Below are 19,853 nucleotides of genomic sequence, written 5' to 3'. Positions count from 1 at the left end.
TACTTGACCCGCCTCTCTCCTCCTCATTTGCATTAAAGCTACAGACACCAAAATGGCGCGTTTTGGGAAAGCTCAATGTGCGACTGGCTCGTATTGGCTGTAAGTCTGCACCATGGCTGAATTTCGGGAACGTCTTTAAATACTAGGGGCCCAGTAATATCTATATTAAAGCATCCATAAAGAAGCATGCCTTGGGACCTCTGATGGTACAACATCAAGGTTTCCATTCTCCCTCCAACCCTATCCAATCAATGCCAAACGATGGTGAGCCATGGCAGGTAGAATGCATTAGGTTTTCTCCTCTCTGTGTAAAGTGCTGCATTGAGAGTTAAAGGGTGTGATCTTATTTTTCCACCAGGTTAAAAGCCTATATCCAGCATCTACTCTGCACACTAATAAATGAGAAGACTTCTCCGGGGTCTAATTCCATTTATATTGATGCTGTAGCCATGCTAAGGTGGCTGTTAGGTCTTTGAGCCCACATAAATCTAACATTTTCTGTTTTCACACAGGAGGCCGGCTTTTATACCCCTCTCCTCCTGCTCCCAGTTCCCCGGGCCTGGCTTACACTGCCTTGCCCTCCCTTCCTGTGTCGGAGCGTTTCAAATGGGCCTCAATAGGAATAATGGGATCCTATCATGGAAGTATACTGTAGGCACACAAAAAAGGAAAACGCTTAAGTGGGGAAAGCGAGAACTTAGTCAGATGTGAAAAATGACTTGAATCTATCTAATGCCGCCCCACCCCAACATAAAAAGCAAGGGCCGGCGAAGAGATGCTTGAAATGCAATTCTCTGTAATGCAATTTCCTTTAATGTGCCTTTTCTCAGAATAGATTTTACTCTGAGTGTGTTCTCTGGTGAGGGGTCGGTATTGGTGGATTCTAGTAGGCAGCCGCTCGAGAGAGGGAGGGTAGTAAGGAGAGAGAGAGAGAGATAGATGGATAGGGAGAGTTACAGACAAGGAGAGATGACTCAATTAATGCACTGTGTTAATTGAAAATGTTCCCATGCATTTAATGTTGGGAGTCCTTTCAACAGTAGGATACTGGAATTAAAACCAAAAAGGCCTTGCAGCTCTGGAGAACGCCACATTCTTACCTTGACGGAGGTCTCCGGCAGGTAGTGGGGGTTGCGTAGCTTGGTGGTGATGTAGAAGCGAAAGTCGGGGGAGTACTCGATAGTGGAGTCCCCCAGGCGGATGCAGATGGCTCCTCCCTGCTTGAAGGTCTGTTTCAGCAGCAGAGGCTCCAGGATGGGGTCCAGCTCCTCGCCGATGTTCTCCAAGAGCACTGCAAGGGTCAGGGCAATGGGGGACAGGAGAACAGTCTATATTTTAAGGCTGAGGCAAACACCAACCACCCTCACCAGAAATTCAAGTGAGAACCATATTGTTCTAGTACACAAAAGGTCGCTATGATATTGTGTAGCTTTTTAACCCGGTTGGGTGCAGAGTTAAACTTTTTTTTTGTGATTCTCTCACTGGTGTCACTGTACCCAATTATGTGTTGTATCCAACCACATTTCAGGGCACAACTAATCTTGATTCATGGCCCAACCGCTTCAGGAACCAGTGGGCCTGTAGTCTCACAACTCATAGGCCTTTTTAATTATTAAAATTATTACATATTAATACGATCACAAACATCAAACGTCTGATGGCAGACAAGCTAAAATGATGGTCAACGTGAGGATTCACTTTCTTTTGCTTCATAATTGTTGCAACCAGTCATGTTGCTGGAGGCGGGCATCTGTAAGCGTGTAAATGAATCATCCATGTCTAGGCTGGCAATTGCAGAAATAAATGTATTGAAATCTCCTTCTGGTGGATCTTGAACAGAAAAGCATTACGTCTGAAGAACTGAACTGGTTTGATTGTGGGAATGGTGGTTCGGAGGTGCGAACATCATCACAAATGAATGCGAGGGGCCCTTATGAGCCGATCGGGTCTTTTAACCCAGTCGCGTCCCATGCATATTGTATAGACGGCAGTCATCTTTGCCCCACTCCTCTGCAGTAAAAATGAAAGACTCACCGTGGTTATTACAATAAAATCCCCCCCCTGGAATCCAAATGAAGGGTGGAGGCCCTTCATTTGGATTCTAGGGGAGGGATTGTAGTGAGAGTGATAGAAAAAGAGAGACAGAGAAGAAAAGACAGTGAAAGAGAGCAAGAGACCGAAATAGAGAGCGCGAGACAGAGGGAGTGAAAGGGAAATAAATAGAGCGAGGCACGGAGAGAGAGAGCGAGACAAACGAGAGAGACCCAGGGAGACCCAGAGAGAGCGAGATAGATGAGAGCTGACCTCCCGGCCTGTTCCAGCTCCCTGTGATTAGTGTGTCGACGGTGAACTCTCGTAAGTGCACTCCAGGAAGGTCCTCGCCCACGTGCCAGCGGAGGAAGACAATTACCAGCAATCAGTGGAGTACCTCTGACAGTTCACAGAGGAGCTAGCCTTTTTATTCCCAGGACGTTGCAGCACTATGGGCAGGTGGGGGGGGCTTCTCTGAGGTATTTTTCCAGGGAGCAGAGCTGCGCATAGCACGCGACCTAATCATATAAGATGGTAATGAGTTTTCTGTGTCAACGTTGCCGCCTTCGTCCATAATTGACATTGCGGAGAAGCACAGAAGTTCATTATATCGTGTGGATATGGCACGCTGGCTGCTGATTAAGAGTTTGGTGTCATCAGGTGATGCAGAAGGAATGTAAATGTAGACGACTCAACGGATTATGACTACTGATGCTATGAAATCATGACGGGAGCCATGGCACTTCACTATGGGGGTACTCGACTACATTTTTGCATTGTCAGATCTGATGGGTCAGGCCCAGATCCCCTCGACTGATCGTTGAATCATATACAATCCATTTTTTTCATATATGCCGCTCAATGACTTTTTGCTGTTTAATTGCTTAGAAAGAATCCATAGGGAAGGTGCAACGCCTCCACTAAATCACAAACGGCCAATACAAAAAATTCACATTTACCATATAACCACAGTGGGCACATCCACTCATGTCATAAGCATTCAATCTGACAGAAAATGGAGTTAACTATTAGCCTTTTATACTATAGAAAAATATAATATACCATAATTAATATAATACATTATGAAATCAAACAGTGGCCGTTCTATGTGGAGCTGGAGAGCTCCGTTCTGTGTGATTACGTACGGTATACACATCCGATCATGACGAAAGCCTCCATCAATAAATAGACTATTGAAAAGTTTGAGGAATCAACAATTGAAAATAAATGTGAGTGATGCGTTTCAGGGTATAGAACATTCAATTTAGCAGAACAGCGAAAAGAGTGCCAATATAATCATCTCACCAGAGCCAGAAGTATGATATGACAGTGGCTGTTGACACAATTTTTTCTTTGTTTCGATCATCTTTGATAGTTTCGAAATGCTGTCAAACTTTAGAAGATTTCTTCTGATATTATGTATCCTTCTAGACAAATGGTTTTGAATGTCTCTACTTCCGAGTACTCTACCTCAGCAAAATCTAACAGAGCAAAAACCGTAGTATAACTTATTGACTTTTCCTTCTAGATAACAAGCAATGCTGTGATATCACCAATTTAGGAGCCCTATTATCACAATGGCATGTTATTGTGCCTGTTACACGGGCACAATTTTCCTGACACAGCAATTCAACTATTGGAGACAAAGTCGATAAAATGTCTTTCTGTCAAAGATTCAAATCGTCGTGGATTCGAGGTCACCCCTAGTACTTACTATGTTTTTTCAGCTCTCAATGTGATGTGGATATACAATAACACCATCTCATTACAGGGGTGAAATACAGTGGGGCAAAAAAGTATTTAGTCAGCCACCAATTGTGCAATTTCTCCCACTTAAAAAGACGAGAGAGGCCTGTCATTTTCATCATAGGTAAACCTCAGCTATGAGAGACAAAATGAAAAAAAAAATCCAGAAAATCACATTGTCAGATTTTTTAAGAATTTATTTGCAAATTATGGTGGAAAATAAGTATTTGGTCACCTACAAAGCAGCAAGATTTCTGGCTGTCACAGACCTGTAACTTCTTCTTTAAGAGGCTCCTCTGTCCTCCACTTGTTACCTGTATTAATGGCACCTGTTTGAACTCCTTATCAGTATAAAAGACACCTGTCCACAACCTCAAACAGTCACACTCCAAACTCCACTATGGCCAACACCAAAGAGCTGTCAAAGGACACCAGAAGCACAATTGTAGACCTGCACCAGGCTGGGAAGTCTGAATCTGCAATAGGTAAGCAGCTTGGTGTGAAGAAATCAACTGTGGGAGCAATTATTAGGAAATGGAATACATACAAGACCACTGATAATCTCCCTCGATCTGGGGCTCCACGCAAGATCTCACCCTGTGGGGTCAAAATGATCACAAGAACGTTGAACAAAAATCCCAGAACCACACGGGGGGACCTAGTGAATGACCTCCAGAGAGCTGGGACCAAAGTAACAAAGGCTACCATCACTAACACACTACGCCGCCAGGGACTCAAATCCTGCAGTGCCAGACGTGTCCCCCTGCTAAAGCCAGTGCATGTCCGGGCCCGTTTGAAGTTTGCTAGAGAGCATTTGGATGATCCAGAACAGGATTGGGAGAATGTCATATGGTCAGATGAAACCAAAATATAACTTTTTGGTAAAAACTCAACTCGTCGTGTTTGGAGGAGAAAGAATGCTGAGTTGCATCCAAAGAACACCATACCTACAGTGAAGCATGGGGGTGGAAACATCATGCTTTGGGGCTGTTTTTCTGCCAAGGGACCAGGACGTCTGATCCGTGTGACGGAAAGAATGAATGGGGCCATGTATCGTGAGATTTTGAGTGAAAACCTCCTTCCATCAGCAAGGGCACTGAAGATGAAACGTGGCTGGGTCTTTCAGCATGACAATGACCCCAAACACACCGCCCGGGCAACGAAGGAGTGGCTTCGTAAGAAGCATTTCAAGGTCCTGGAGTGGCCTAGCCAGTCTCCAGATCTCAACCCCATAGAAAATCTTTGGAGGGAGTTGAAAGTCTGTGTTGCCCAGCGAAGGCCCAAAAACATCACTGCTCTAGAGGAGATCTGCATGGAGGAATGGGCCAAAATACCAGCAGCAGTGTGCGAAAACCTTGTAAAGACTTACAGAAAACGTTTGACCTCTGTCATTGCCAACAAAGGGCATGTAACAAAGTATTGAGATGACCTTTTGTTATTGACCAAATACTTATTTTCCACCATCATTTGCAAATAAGTTCTTTAAAAATCAGACAATGTGATTTTCTAGATTTTTTTTTTCATTTTGTCTCTCATAGCTGAGGTATACCTATGATGAAAATTACAGGCCTCTCTCATCTTTTTAAGTGGGAGAACTTGCACAATTGGTGGCTGACTAAATATTTTTTTGCCCCACTGTAAGTAATGGTGATAACGATCCTGCGAGCGTAAAGAAGTTAAATATATGCGATAAGGTATAACTTACTGGCAGAGTTGTGAACATGTGAGGTAGTTGTCAGAGTGTGCTAGGCAGAGACAGCTGTGGACGACAAGAAGTCATAAACATTCCTCTAGGGAATATTTTATACCTTGCAAGGACTGGCTTCTGTCGTTCCCGCTAAGCGTCGCGATGGAGGTAAAAACACATCTGTCTCTGCCGTTCAAACCCTTTGCTCCTCTTCCTCCTAACCCCTGAGTTTATTCCTTTGACCATCGATGGCCCAGATGGTGAGGGTTTGTTATGGATGCTTGTTATGTAATTCGTCCATATTTTGTGGCTTAACACTGGCACAGAGGTGTTGGGTGTTCATTTTGGTTTCATTGTGAGCGGGAGAAGGAAGATGTACTGGAATGCAGAGAAACAGGTTTGAATTGCAATAATAGACCAACGATTAACATGTCAGCCACTGCATGTGGCCCCGCGGTGCAGTGGCAGGTCGCAGGTCGACTGTGGTGATAGCCCGCAGTCGCAGGTCAGTGTGATGGCAGTAATAGCTCTCAGTCACAGTTGCGGTCAATATTCCATTGGCCAAACACACCGTCTCTCTCTCTCTCTCGGGTCTTTGTGTGACTTTCCTATGGCAGAGCGTTCACGCTCGCCTGTCGCAAGATTATGGCTAGAGGATTCATACAATTGTTGTAATTCCTCCTCTGCAGACGAGAACAAAGGATTGGGGTGTACTGTTGCGTTGTCATGGTGAAGGGAGACCTCTTCAGTTAGAGAGGAGTACTGCGGGGACCACGCAAGCTTGCAATGTACTTCATGGTTGGGTGAAGATTGATTTAGTGTGTCACGGTGAACACACATACACACACGCAACACACTCCAGCTGCATTATCTAAAGCTTTGAAATAGTTTGTCTCGAAATTTTGACAAACATTGGGTTTACAAAGTGGTCCGGGTGGAGACAAACTTCCAATAACTGGGCTGAGAGAGAGAGAGAGAGAGAGAGAGAGAGAGAGAGAGAGAGAGAGAGGCAGAGAGAGAGAGAGAGAGAGAGAGAGAGAGGCAGAGAGAGAGAGAGAGAGAGAGAGAGAGAGAGAGAGAGAGAGAGAGATGGAGAGAGAGAGACAGAGATAGGAAGGGGGCAGGGGGAGAGTGTGGGCGAGGCATTTCAGCGAAGGAAGGAGTGCGGGAGATTTTGGTTAGATCTTGAACATCTGCTTCAGATAAACATAGACTACGACCAGGCAGGCAGGCAGACAATCAGGTAGAAAGACATAGGTACATACAGACAGACGTACCTGGTGTGCCAAACTGGATGCAGTTCTCCAGCGAGCGAACAAAGTCTGCGTCGCTAAGCTTGATAACGTTGAGCCTGTTGCTCTTCTCCATGTTTTTCACCCACTTGTTGGCCTGGCCCTGGGGGTCGATCATCAGGGGCCACCGCCGGGCGTTACTGTACACACACAGACACACACATATAGCCACGCACACATATAGAAACACACACACATACAAAGAAATACAAACACAGACACAACCACACACACACACAGTGAGAAGCACAACCTCACACATGTAGGCACATCCAGATCAGTCAACACACAACCAATCACACAACCAACCAACCAACCAACCACCCCCCCCCCCGACCCACAGACACAACAGACACAAACACAGACATGCAGTCAGCTACAACAGCAGTGCCTTGTTAGAGGAAGGTGATAGAGAGGGGCGGTGGCGGGGGGCTCAACTCTGTCTCTGAGTGGCTAGACAGCTCACAGCAGGAGGGGCGGAGCTTGTCTTGTAATTAAAGGGCCCCGCATCAGCAACCAGGGGTTTGCAGAATACTGCGCGGTCGCACAGGGTACCGTCTTTTCCTTTACGAGCAATCAAATCATTCGTTGTTTACCTCTGGATGCAGGTCACCATTTATTTATAATATCTGATCACTATTTATCATTTCTGATCCATAATCTTATTAAACATGGGATATGGATTGCATCTCAACTCTGTGCATGGTAAAAGGGAAAGTCAGAATTCTAAACTTGACATAAAATACCACTTATTTGGCTCATGGCGACAGAAAACCAAAGGTCTATGACCTGCGCCCATACACAGACGTGCACAAAACTGCTCACCCACCCATCCACACACACAAAAACATGCCTCAGCCAGATTAATCCCAACTCCTACTCTAAAAAGACACTGAGTAAGAGGGTCAGGAAGCTCACATCCTCACATTGGCAGGGAAATGAGAAGAGCTGGAAAAAAAACGATTGAATGTGGGCAGTGAAAGGGCTCTTAAACCAAGCCAAGTCACAGTGTGATTTGTTTCACCATTTGCCACAGTCCCAGAGTACCACAGGCCCATATGCTGTTCTGAGGCCACCGCTAACTCCATGCCCTGGGTCAGGCGACAGAGAAGCGGGAACGAGAAAACCTCAAAAGAACCATTTCCTGGGTGGATAGGGATGCACAACTCATTCTGAGTTGTTTCCAACACCAAGCAGAAAATCTATTTCTTATTGGATACATAGGGGGCAGGAAAGTGTAGTGGCAAGTGGAGTTTGACTCCGAGTTGAAAAGTTCTGGATCCCCAGCTTCCCCATCCCAAGATGCAGATCGCTGAACCTCCATGTCAGCTGCTTTGGAGAAAAGCATCTGCGAAAATGACTAAATAGTTACAGTCAATTTATGGTAGATATACTGTATGTATATGAAATGATGAAAAGAAACCAACCCCAAAACAAAACAAAAAAAACCGTGTGGGAGTGTTAAGGCAGCCTCAGAGGGGTCTCTCTGGGGCTGGGTGAGGCTTCACACCTGTGGCACATTGAGTAAGCAGTATGCACAGGTTAAACAACCCATCTCCACACACACTCAGGAAGGGATCTCCTGCGTGGTAGTGGAGCACCATTGTCATGTTCATTAGCTACCAACTTCACAATAAACCGGATTTCACAGCACCACCCTGCACCCTTTGACTGGAAGAGCCCAATAAAAGCCAAGGATGGCTGCCAACTCGGTGGCATGTAGCAGGGACATTGCTACACATTGAAACTATGTAACTCCTCCAGAGCCACGAGTGTCCGGGATCCGACCGTCGCAGCAGGGGGCAGAACTCACGAGATGATGATGCCGTTGTCTATGGAGAAGTTGTCGGAAGGAAGGCCCGCAATGGTCCATGCCCTGATCTTCACGGGCTCGCCCAGGGATTTCATCAGGGACATGGCCGGGGAGCAGGGGATCTGCCTGCTCTTACAGAGAGCCATCCACTCCTCCGTCTGACACTGAAGGAGCATACACACACACACACACACACACACACACACACACACACACACACACACACACACACACAGAGGTGGGCACACGCAGTTACCAAAATATTCCAGACTCAAAAACACATAGGAACCCTAAACTACAAAAAACTTCTGTGAGGACATGCAGGAAATAGCCAAGCTCATACCCTTTTGTCACAAAGAGCGCAATGACTATAATAATACTTCTAAATGGCGACCACGTTCTGCAGGTGTTATGCAGCACAAGGGCTGTACATTTGAAGAGCACGGAGGAAGAGGTGAAAAGAACTGTGTGTGACTCCTCTCCGGAAGAATAGCTCCCCCTTTCTTCCCAATGCATGAAGAGGAGCTGTTGTTATCCCCAGATAAGTATCCCGCATTGGATCATCATCACAGAACATATTTAATGAGCCCTCTCTGCTTGTAAGTAAAGAACCCCGTCGGTGAGCCTGGTGCCCTGCGCCTCACCTATGGGTTTTTTCTGAGGGATGGCTACTTTAAACGTGGCAGGCTCTGAGTGTCCCTAAGAAGCACACAACTAGTTAAATATAAACACACCCAGCGCCTCTGATGCCAACACATCAAAGCAGCGGCGTCGGCGGCTTTCTGACTGCATGCAACAAACAAACACGCCGATGTCGGGGTAACAGACTGAGAAGCCCCCCCCCCCCATTTTTAAGGTGGTTGGCAACGCACAAGTTGTGTTGAACAGCTTGTGATACATTAACAGTTTTTCCGAGTACAGTAATTTATGTGTCATTACATTACAGGCATTTGGTAAGTCTTGGGTAGTGACCAGGCTACCAGGCCCATCCACAGTGGCTGGGGAGATACCTCAGCACAGGAGGACAGCGACATAAGCTGGGTGAATTCATTAATAATACATTTTACTCTACACAGCTGCTGCAGGTTTGATGATCAGCCTCACCTGCAACCACTCCCATATCAAGCTCACTCTATATTAACCTACAGCCACACCTGCAACCACTCCTTAATCAAGATCACCCTTCATTAACAGACAGCCGCACCTGCAACCACTCCCTTATCAAGCTCCACCCTATATTAACCTACATCCACACCTGCAACCACTCCCTGATCAAGCTCACCCTAGATTAACATACAGACACACCTGCAACCACTCCCTGGCCAAAAAATCATCAAAAAACAAACCATCTCTCCTTGGCCACGGAGGAGAGAGATTGCACGCCACTTACCCCAAGCAGAACCCAGGTGGGGTCCAGAGAGACTAACCACCCAGTGGACATAAGGTTCTTCCCAGTCCAGGAAGAACCTTATCTTCAATCCACCAGATATTCCTTAAATTGATCAAATAAATCCTTTGCTAACCTTTAAAATGGTGTAAGCATGCATATTTTCAAGGTTAAGTGTGTTCTTGCCGACTGCAAACGGCAACAGTCTTTTAAGTTATGTTAAACATTTTTGTTTAATATTAACCTGTGGTGAATGTGTGGTGAGCTGATGAACTTGCATTGCCCAATAGAATGTTTCAAAGATTTGCAGATATGGATTACACAAGCGTTTCTGTGTACACGTTCTGGTTTCTGCCATGTTATACGTGTAAGATTTGTCTTTGGGTAGATAGCTGTGTGTGTGCGTGTATGTTGTATGTTCTTGTGGCTCTGAATTTAGGTGTGCGTGTGTGTTTGTGTGTGTGTGTGTGTGTGTGTGTGTGTGTGTGTGTGTGTGTGTGTGTGTGTGTGTGTGTGTGTGTGTGTGTGTGTGTGTGTGTGTGTGTGTGTGTGTGTGTGTGTGTGGTTGTGGGTGTGAGTGTGTGTGTGTGTGTGAGTGCCTGTGTGTGTGTGTGTGTGTGTGTGCCTGTGTGTGTGTGTGTGTGTGTGTGTGTGTGTGTGTGTGTGTGTGTGTGTGTGTGTGTGTGCCTGTGTGTGTGTGTGTGTGTGTGTGGTTGTGTGCAGAAGGGAAGCTAAACTAACTAAACTGTGCAGGAGGGTCTAGACCTTGGGTTGCAGTGCACTCAGTCCCCCAGCCAACAGCTACAGCGCCTACCTGTCTGTAGCTGGAGGTGAAGGCTCCCAGGTAGGCCACTATGGCTGAGGATATGAGCACGTCTCCGGTCAGGTTGTCGTAGATCTCCCCCAGGTTGAGCGCCGTCTCGCTCCAACGGCTCTTCTCTCCGCCGAGACCTCCGATCAGCTGCTCAGCCCGCTCCAGCTTCTTACTGCACAGATCCACCTACAGGACACACAGCATACCCCTGGCTCAACCACCACCTCATGGCTCACAGCTCAGAGCAATGGTCTACTCTGGCGAAGACCAGGGCTTCCAGGGTTTACTTTTATATGTATATATATTTTTTTCTTTCTTAATAATATATATGTTGATTGTTGCTGATCAGTAACCAGCACCTTGGCCATTACAATTAAATAATAATGATGGTTTTGAAGACCTGGTCTAGACCATAGACCAGTCTGTGGTCTACAGTAAAGGGCTATAGGACCACAGGACTGTAGGAATAGGGTGACGAAGATGAAGATGGTGTCTCTTTCCATTTGGTCATTCACTAACTAAATGGTCCCTAGATGTGAGAAGGATATCGAAATATGAAGGAGGCGGGACAAGAGCATAGAAATTAAACCCCATTGAGGAATATATGGGGTAAAAGAGTGTGAGCTAACTCAAAGGGGGAGAGCTTTCACTCTAAACTGTGTCTCTTTGCCATTGACAATAGAACCCTTCCTGCCTCAGAATCGACCAGGCCTCGCCGTGTCGGATCAGAAGCGGTGGACTTAAACGATCTGTTCACACATCTGAGGCAGATCAAAGGCCAGTAATACGTCCAAACCACCCCCTACCAACCCCCTCCCACCCACCTCCCACCCCTCTCGCATCCCCGTCCAACAGCAGAGAGTAGTCCGCTGTCAGCAGTTTCATCCCCCGCAAGAAACCCTCTCCGGCATTAAACCGCCTAGTAGGGGAACGTTTTCAAAGCTTCCTTGAACATAAGAAGAGGTGCAGAGGAGGAGGGATTCAGACAACTTGAGGGCTAGCGTATGATGAGTAGGAACAAGGGAATAATGCGCAAAAGAAAATTGGGGGGGGGGGGGGATGAGGATCGACTGAGAGAGAGAAAGAGAGAGAGAGAGAGAGAGAGAGAGAGAGAGAGAGAGAGAGAGAGAGAGAATGAAAATGACCTAAGAATGTTTATAGTGAAGTAAGTATATTCAACAAAAAAACTAAAATCGCACATTAGTGTTTTGTACTTTCTACCATGCGGTACCATTCCTACCATTCTGGTGTGCAACCCACTTTACATTGAAGCTCTGCCGTAATCAAGTCGGACTCGGACTAAGATTGGATTTGAAGGCCACTGGCTACCTCCACTGAGCACTTAATGGTGATACTTTAGTTGTAGTTTTTTACTTTATGAAGCGTTATTCAAATTAAACCTTTGTTTTAACCAATTTAATCATTTCAGAAATGATATGGGGAAACTTACGACTCACAACGACTTATGCACAACTTACAACTAAATAGCTGTGCAACGCAGCCCTATGATGAATTGTAACATTGTGCTATTGGCACGATGGCACGGCAGAAAGCTCTGTATTCATATATCGCCATGGTCTGAGGCATATTTGAGATACTACATCGGTAATAATAACACTCACACTCCATGACTTGTGGTAGCTTAAACACATATCACAAAGGTGCTGTGGGTGGTAACCAAAGGGAATGCACCTACCCCCTCCTTCCCATGACTCTCAACCCAAAACTCTTTTATTTTTATTTTATAGTGTTAGAATTAGCTAAAACAGGGTTCCCTTACACTTATGTGGTTACAGAATTGTATCTATGGGGTAGTAGCTAGTCTTACTAGTAAATAGAGAAGGATATTGAGGCCATTATATGCACACTGAGAATAGCGAGTTTGTGTCAGCGACAATGATGAAAGATGCTTTAAATTCTCCTTAGAGCGATATATAAAAAATATTTCTAAGCTGCGGGGCACATCTAAATGTTGTGACACATCTTTCACAACATATATCTTAACACTCACTTGATGATCCTCAAAGTGAAATATTAGACACTTTAGAAGCACTAAACAAAAAAAAAGAAGTCCTGTTATGTAATAAGATGGGTATCTTCTGGAAAAAGAAATAAGAAATCTCTTCAAAGTTATCCATATACCAATGTGTCACTTTCATGGAAATTCAGATTTGGTATCATATTCCGTTTCAACAAAAAAACCTCCATTGAGCTAGGGAACTTGTTATCTATTGGTGTCATCATGCATAAATATTCAATGCAATGTTTTAAGTATTGCTTCCCGGCCAAACACCCCCCCCCCCACACACACACTCCCAGCCCCATCACACACAGACCTGGTTCTCTAAATCAGCCTTCTTGTTCTTGTTGGCTTCCAGGGTTTGCTTGAGTTTGGCCAGTTTCTCCTGGACCTCCTTCAAGGCGGCCTGCTTCTTGCCTAGGCTCTCCATGGCCACAGACAGCTCCCCCTCAGCCTGGCCTAGCTTCTCCTTCTTAGGGGCCACCACCTTGGCTACGCTGAGAGACACACACAGCATCCAACGCCATTACCAAAGCTTCATTTTTAACTAGCTTGGTTCTACTGTCCTCACTAGGGTCAGGCTGGGTAGGATAGGCTAGTGGGATTGATTTCCCTGCGTCTGCAGTCGACCTGTTGGCATCCAGCAAGACGCCATAACCCCTACCTGCACCTAAATCACATGCATCTGAATTCAGTGCAAGGCGTTTTGAGGAGAGGACCTCCCGCCCTGGTAGTGGTGCCTGGCACTGGCTTACTTGTCATAGGACTCCATGGCCAGCACCCACTTGCAGAGCCCCTCTGCAGCAGTGGACGCAGTGCGGATCTTCTCCGGAACAAAGTCAGGGTTGGTGATGTACTTGTTACGGATGATGGCTATGTAGGCGGCGGGGATGCTGTCCTTGTCATATTCGTGGAGGCTCTGGAGGAACTTCATGTCCCCCAGCAGCTTCTTGGCCGGGCCCCAGAAGTCCTCCACCTTCTTGCCCGAGCCCGAGGGATCGGGCACCCGGTCAGGCTTGATGCCCTTCAGAATGCAGATGGCCTCCATCACCAGCTTGACCGCTGGGGGTGGGCTCTTCATGGACTTGACCACCGTAATGTCCTGCAGGTGAAACGCAGACAGCCGGGGGGTTGATCAATGATTTGTGGGGCCAGTTTGCTGGCAGAATGTGATCACTTTAGTAGTAAATGCACTTGTAAAAACAAACCAGAAGCAATAAGGAAAAGTGACTAGATAATGTAAATAATGTTACACTTGAATGGTGATGAATGGACAAATGCCCTGCTCTCAACGTAAACAGTTGACCACTATGCGTGTCACTACAGATTGTCCATGCATCACTGTGAATGTGAGCAGTGCTCTGTACCTGGTTGGTGAGCGTGTTCAGGGCGGCCAGCGCTGACTCCAGGATGGGCATGGCTATGGCCAGGTCGGCGTCACACTCGTCCTTGATGGCCTTGGCCGCCATGGCCTGCTCGTTGGCCACCGCCTCGTCCACCTTCACCACCTTCTCCGTCTCCGCCACCTCCGCCGACTCGTGCTCCATCACCACCATCAACTCGTCCACCTCCTTGCTGGCCACGCGCAGCTGGGGCTGCAGGGCCTCCAGCTCCACCTGCATGCTCGCCACCTGGGCCGCCGCGCTCTCCAGCTTGTCCAGCCCCACCTCGTAGCGCCGCTTCAGGCTCATCACCTCCCTGGGGAACCATGGGGACATAAGGGTTACCCTGGTGATAGCCCAGTAGTGGTAGGCTACAAATGCCAACAACCCTCTACCACCTCTCACAGAACATATCCATATTTATATTTGAGATTTCGATATCGTATATCGTTACCATATTAGGTATTTATGTAAGGTTGTTTTTTTGTATGATGTATATTTATATCCTTTCTTCACCGTGTCAAATTAGGCTGGGCTAATGTGATAGAGGTTTGCGTGTGATAATGCCTGTTGTACCGTGTTACTAAGGTCATACATGGAGCTAGGCTTGTTATGCAAACGTGGTGTTGCTCAACATGGTGTGAAATGGTAACATATGCCAAGGTACAAGCTTGACAACCCCAGTGTACTGTCCCTCCAAAGGCAACACATGGGAGCCAGCGTGAGCAGACGGGGTAAAAAATAAAACGCCTCACTCTTACGTTCTCTTCTTTAAGAGCAGGGCCTTGAAGGTTGAGATGAGCTCCAGATAGGAGGTGGGCGTGACGTAGTTGTGGCGCTGCAGCTCCGTCTGAAAGCGCGCCGACAGCTCGATGGTGGAGGTGTGGAAGCTCTTGCACATGTCGATGCAGCCCACCCGTGACTCGTCTGTCATCTCCATGTCCTCCAGGAAGCGAGAGGCCACGGCCTGCAGGGCGTCCTCTGGCCAGCTCTAAGACAAGGCCGGTTAATGTAGCTCGATGTATCTGAGTATAGACTTAACATAGTCGCCGGCAGGTGCACGCCGGCAAGTGCACCCAAACAATTTGACAGAGGCAGGTCAAACACGATAATAATTTGAAAGGTTTTGTGCCCTGGTTTTAAAGGTACATGTTGAGAAAGACCTCATATGTTCTGGAAGAAATAAAGTCAAGTGTGTACCGAGTAAATCCCATGAAACACACTGTCAGACACTGCCTGCTATGGTGCCATTACTGTGGTCGTTTCTGTTCGCAAGGACCTTTTAGTATAATACATAAGGAAACATGAAGGCAGCACCTCTGGCACCCTAGCGCTTTGTCAAAGAAAGCTGATTTAGACAACTACAATGGAACACTGAACACAAGTGCACCTGGAACCAGTCTATGGTGCAGCAGTTGATGAGGGCCGGGAAGCGCCTCAGACGGCTTCTGAACGTGTCTCCGATGGGGCTCATGGCCAGCACCACGTGCAGCTGGGAGCGGCAGCGCTCCAGGAACATGTTGAAGAGGGCCAGGGGAGTGCCGTCTGTCTGCTTGTCACGATCCCGCTGTCTGTCCAGCAGGCGCATGCGCTCGCAGATCTCCTGCTTCTCGTCCACCGCAAACAGGTTGGGTACCTGGACGTCAACAAGAGCACAGACTGTTTGGGTACCGAAACAAGAAGAAACAAATCAAAGAACTTGACGTAAACAACAAACTTGAGTGAAGTTGGGGGGCATTGAACACGGTGTCTCAGGTCAACGCATCTCTCTCTCTCTCTCTCTCTCTCTCTTCCTCTCCCTCTCTCTCTTTCCCCCTCTCTCTCTCTCTCTCTCTCTCTCTTTCCGCCTCTCTCTCTCTCTCTCTCTCCCTCCCTCTCTCTCTTCCTCTCCCTCTCTCTCTCTTTCCCCCTCTCTCTCTCTCTCTCTCTCTCCCACCTCTCCAGTGTTGAGCAGGTTGCTGACGTCCTCCAGGAAGGACTCCTTTTTGATCTGCGTGTCAGTGAATAGGAAGACGCCGTGCGCTTCGCCCTGCGTCGACTTCCTCATGATCAGCTTGAGGTCGTCGCGCCACTCCGCGATGCCATAGCTCTTGGACATCTCCACCTGGAACAGCTCCGACTCGGCTATGTGGGCGGCCAGGCGGGTGAGGGACTGGCGCCCACTGCCCCCAACACCCACCAGAAGGGCGTGGCCGCGCGGCTGCTTGAGGATGCGCGAGATGCGGCACACGTGCTGGATGGCAAAGCGGAACAGCACCAGGTTCATTGGCGCCTTGCTGACGGTGTTGTACTCGTCCAGATGTGCCTCAGCCACCGGCCGCAGCGTGTCCAAGCTGTCCACCTCCCGGTAATTGCGGTCCACCCCTTTGGGGTCGTGGAAGTCGCAGAACATCAGGCTCCGCAGGTCGTCCTCGGTCACCCTTCCGTCCCTGTCCTGGTCCAGGTGATGGAAGAGCTGGTGGAAGTCCTCCTTGAGGTGTTCCTTGGTAACCGTGTCCAGGTAGCTCACCAACCACGCCCGGTCTGAGTCATGGACCAGACGGTCGTAGTACACCCTCTGCACCTGAGGGTGGGGGTCACCGTAATCAAGAAATGAGTGGGTTTAGAATAGGGCTGGGCGAATAATCAAATTTTGATCGCAATTTCGATTTTAGCGTCAAACGATAAATAAATTAACATAATCAAGTTTTTAGTTGTTTTTTTTATTATTTTTTTATGTTTTATAGAAAGGGCAGAACAGCTGGATACATAGCTGTGCATCATTTTAGATTGGAACATTTTCTTTTTGAACATTTTGTGTATTTTTTAAGGCGAAATTTCTTCAATGTTCTCAGTTACAAAAAAAAAATCGGAGAGACATGCTGAATAAATACAACATGTTTTCAACCTCAAAAATAATCTTTGAATAATCGTGATTTCATTATTGACCGAAATAATCGTGATCATGATTTTTCCCATAATCTAGCAGTTTAGAATATGTATAATAACTGACTAACACACACACACGCACTCACACTCACAAGTCTCTGTGTTTTACCTGGACTAACACACACTCACACACACACTCTCTATTGAGTCTAAGGTGTTCAGATTGACCAGTGTCTAACATTAAGTGTTTTTACACTGCCAAATATGCTGTCTTATTTGAAACTTTTTCCCGGCATTGTCCGCAGCAACATAAACATGAGTAGTTCTAACAGGAGAGACAGTGAAATCCGCGATCTGCTGACCATCATGGGAGAGAAGATGATGCAGTCGCATTTAACAGAGACGGTGTAGGTGGTGGGATCGACGAAAGTAGCAGAGAAACTTACCTTACAAGGCTTTCATCAGGATAATAACTAAAATGTGGTCAGCAAAATAAAGAATATGTTGGAGCCTACTCTCAGATGTAGTCTACTCATTCTTGCATGCGAGTGGCTTGATGCGTAGTATCAAGCCATGCGTAGTAACGCCCAATGCGTAGTAACGCCCAACCCGTCAGGTCACATGTCCCGCATGCTTCAGTGAACCAAGAAAGCCGGCTCCTTGACGAAGGGGGAATATACCCCCTCGGTTTTACACAGGCAAGACAGTGAAATTACAGCATCTGCCAAGCAGCGACCGAACCTGCTTGGCAGTGCAAAAATGCCTATTAAGACTCATATGCTATCATAAAATGTTGAACATCTAATTACAACCTTTTTTCATTTATGTTTCTTTGTTTGCTTTCCAATAGATTATGAAAATTACCTCATGCACCCACAGACGTTTGATGAGGGAGGGTTCCAGGGCGGTTTCCGGTCGGGACAGGCAGATTCCCTGGATGACCCGGGAAAAGTCCCGCAGGTTGAACAGATAATGGGACTTTGCAGGAGTGGGCAGGAGGTTCTTGGTCGCCTCTTGGTACACCGACATAGTGGCTTGAACGATCTGAGGGGTCAGGTCAGCGAATGGCTTCGGGAAATCAAACCTGGTGAAAAAAAAAATCGTATTTGTTCTTGATAGTTAAAGCTCTTAATTTTTTCTCGTATAAACAAAATAACAAACCCTATCGAAGGCAATGTGGTTTTCCCTTTTATCCAAAGCATCTTACAATAAAAGAAGTGCATACATTTTTAGCACCAAATGGGAAGGAAATGCATTCATATATTAATATATACATAATCAAAACTATGGCAACATAGTTAGGCTACATTAAAAACTAGGCCACATTAGAGAAACTGAGAGCCTGACAGTCCAGCTAATGTCCTGCAACATCATTAATAGCTGAGGAGTGTTCTGGAGAGTTTCATCAGAGACACAGAGCTTCAAAGTTATCTAAAGGGCACTGTGGGATGGGTGGGTTATTACTGCAGCCAATGGATCACAGCAATAGGATGCTCATTAGTAGCTCAACATGTCTCTAATTGTATTTTAATAGTAACAACTATACACCCAATAGAATCAAAAGTTCACGCAGTGTTTTTACAGTTGTGTTTCTAGATCTATGTTCAAACATCATACTTTTTGCATTGTGTCGATTTTTGGGTTACAAAACATGAATCAAACATGCATTTGCAAGCCTGTCACGGTTACATGACTGGTTAGGACGACACACTCCTTTGATACACTATATGCAAAGCTTACCGGATGCCTAGATGCCAGTCCAGGATTCGGGAGAAGATAGTGTACATCGTTTTGTCGTCAAAGTCGTTGATGGTGACGGTGTTGAAATGGCGCATGAAGCGAGCTGTGATTGGGTTCCTGCCTCCACCTAAGGAAGAGGAAAACAATAAACGGTTAGATCAAATACTATCTGACTTGGTTGTAATTTCCTTAAAAAAAAAATTGTTTTCAAGTTGAACTGGTGTGGTGAACAACTCATTAAACCCACTACACGACAAGGCGCCATACAGGCAAAAGTTTAAATCCAACGATCTACATACAGTTCCCTTTCTCAGTTTAAGGGACCTAAACCAGGACCAAGGAACCACCAGGAACCAGCCATACTTGGGTTGGTCAGTATATATATGCACACATGCCTTGTCTATATCCGTTCACCATTATCATGTTCAGGGGAATAGTATATTGAAGAACAATATACATAAAGAATTGGTAACTATCTCACTTTTCACATGCTAATGTGACTGTATCACTATTTTGCTGCAGAAATGATGCGCTTGGTCCTAGGACCAAAGAACATCCACAGAAAGGACATCAAACACCTGTTTTAGACTTTCAAACAGCTCTGCGACACTACATACCAGGTGGTCCCATGGCGCACATGATCTGGATGTCCACCAAGTTGATCGTGGAGCACTCCTTGGTTTCGTACCAGTTCCAGTGGTCCAGCCATTGGCGTAGAAGCTCTACAGGGGGCTGAGCGCCATACGTCTCCCTAGCTGGCATATTGACGTCATCCACAAACACCACCTGGAGACACAGGTCATGGTACAGGGCTTAGTGGAACGGTTCACGCTACACACTCATGGGGTACGCTGGTGGGAGAATGCAGAATGTGTTCCACTGGAATGTGAATGCAGAGTGGAATCAACAGTCCAACGCATAATCACAAAAAGACAACTCCAGAGATGAAAATGACCCGGATAGTTGGCAGGATAGTCAAGTGATCTACTCATCGCGGATGAATGCTCGAAGAAAAGACATAACCCCTTACCAGCTCAAGACACTGTGGATAAATGTGTCTGCTAAGTAACTCA

The 19,853-nt window shown here is 46.5% G+C and overlaps 1 protein-coding gene across 1 annotated transcript in view; it reads right to left on the bottom strand.

Annotated features, from left to right (window-relative positions):
- dnah7 (dynein, axonemal, heavy chain 7) overlaps positions 1–19,853 on the bottom strand; it is a gene marked incomplete at its 5' end in the record, with an annotated part of 93,022 nt that overhangs the window by 24,563 nt on the left and 48,606 nt on the right. The window contains 13 exons of the mRNA XM_079732709.1: positions 1,101–1,291; positions 6,742–6,896; positions 8,570–8,733; positions 10,771–10,956; positions 13,107–13,287; positions 13,546–13,892; positions 14,158–14,488; positions 14,934–15,163; positions 15,563–15,808; positions 16,109–16,735; positions 17,905–18,124; positions 18,781–18,907; positions 19,398–19,566. Of these exons, the coding sequence (XP_079588835.1) occupies positions 1,101–1,291; positions 6,742–6,896; positions 8,570–8,733; positions 10,771–10,956; positions 13,107–13,287; positions 13,546–13,892; positions 14,158–14,488; positions 14,934–15,163; positions 15,563–15,808; positions 16,109–16,735; positions 17,905–18,124; positions 18,781–18,907; positions 19,398–19,566 (3,174 nt within the window). The remainder of the gene's footprint in view (positions 1–1,100; positions 1,292–6,741; positions 6,897–8,569; positions 8,734–10,770; positions 10,957–13,106; positions 13,288–13,545; positions 13,893–14,157; positions 14,489–14,933; positions 15,164–15,562; positions 15,809–16,108; positions 16,736–17,904; positions 18,125–18,780; positions 18,908–19,397; positions 19,567–19,853) is intronic.

Source organism: Pollachius pollachius, assembly GCF_949987615.1.
Source record: "Pollachius pollachius genome assembly, chromosome: 3".
Lineage (NCBI taxonomy): Eukaryota > Metazoa > Chordata > Actinopteri > Gadiformes > Gadidae > Pollachius > Pollachius pollachius.
Note: the sequence above shows the minus strand (reverse complement) of the source record. Positions and strands in the feature narration are given on the sequence as shown.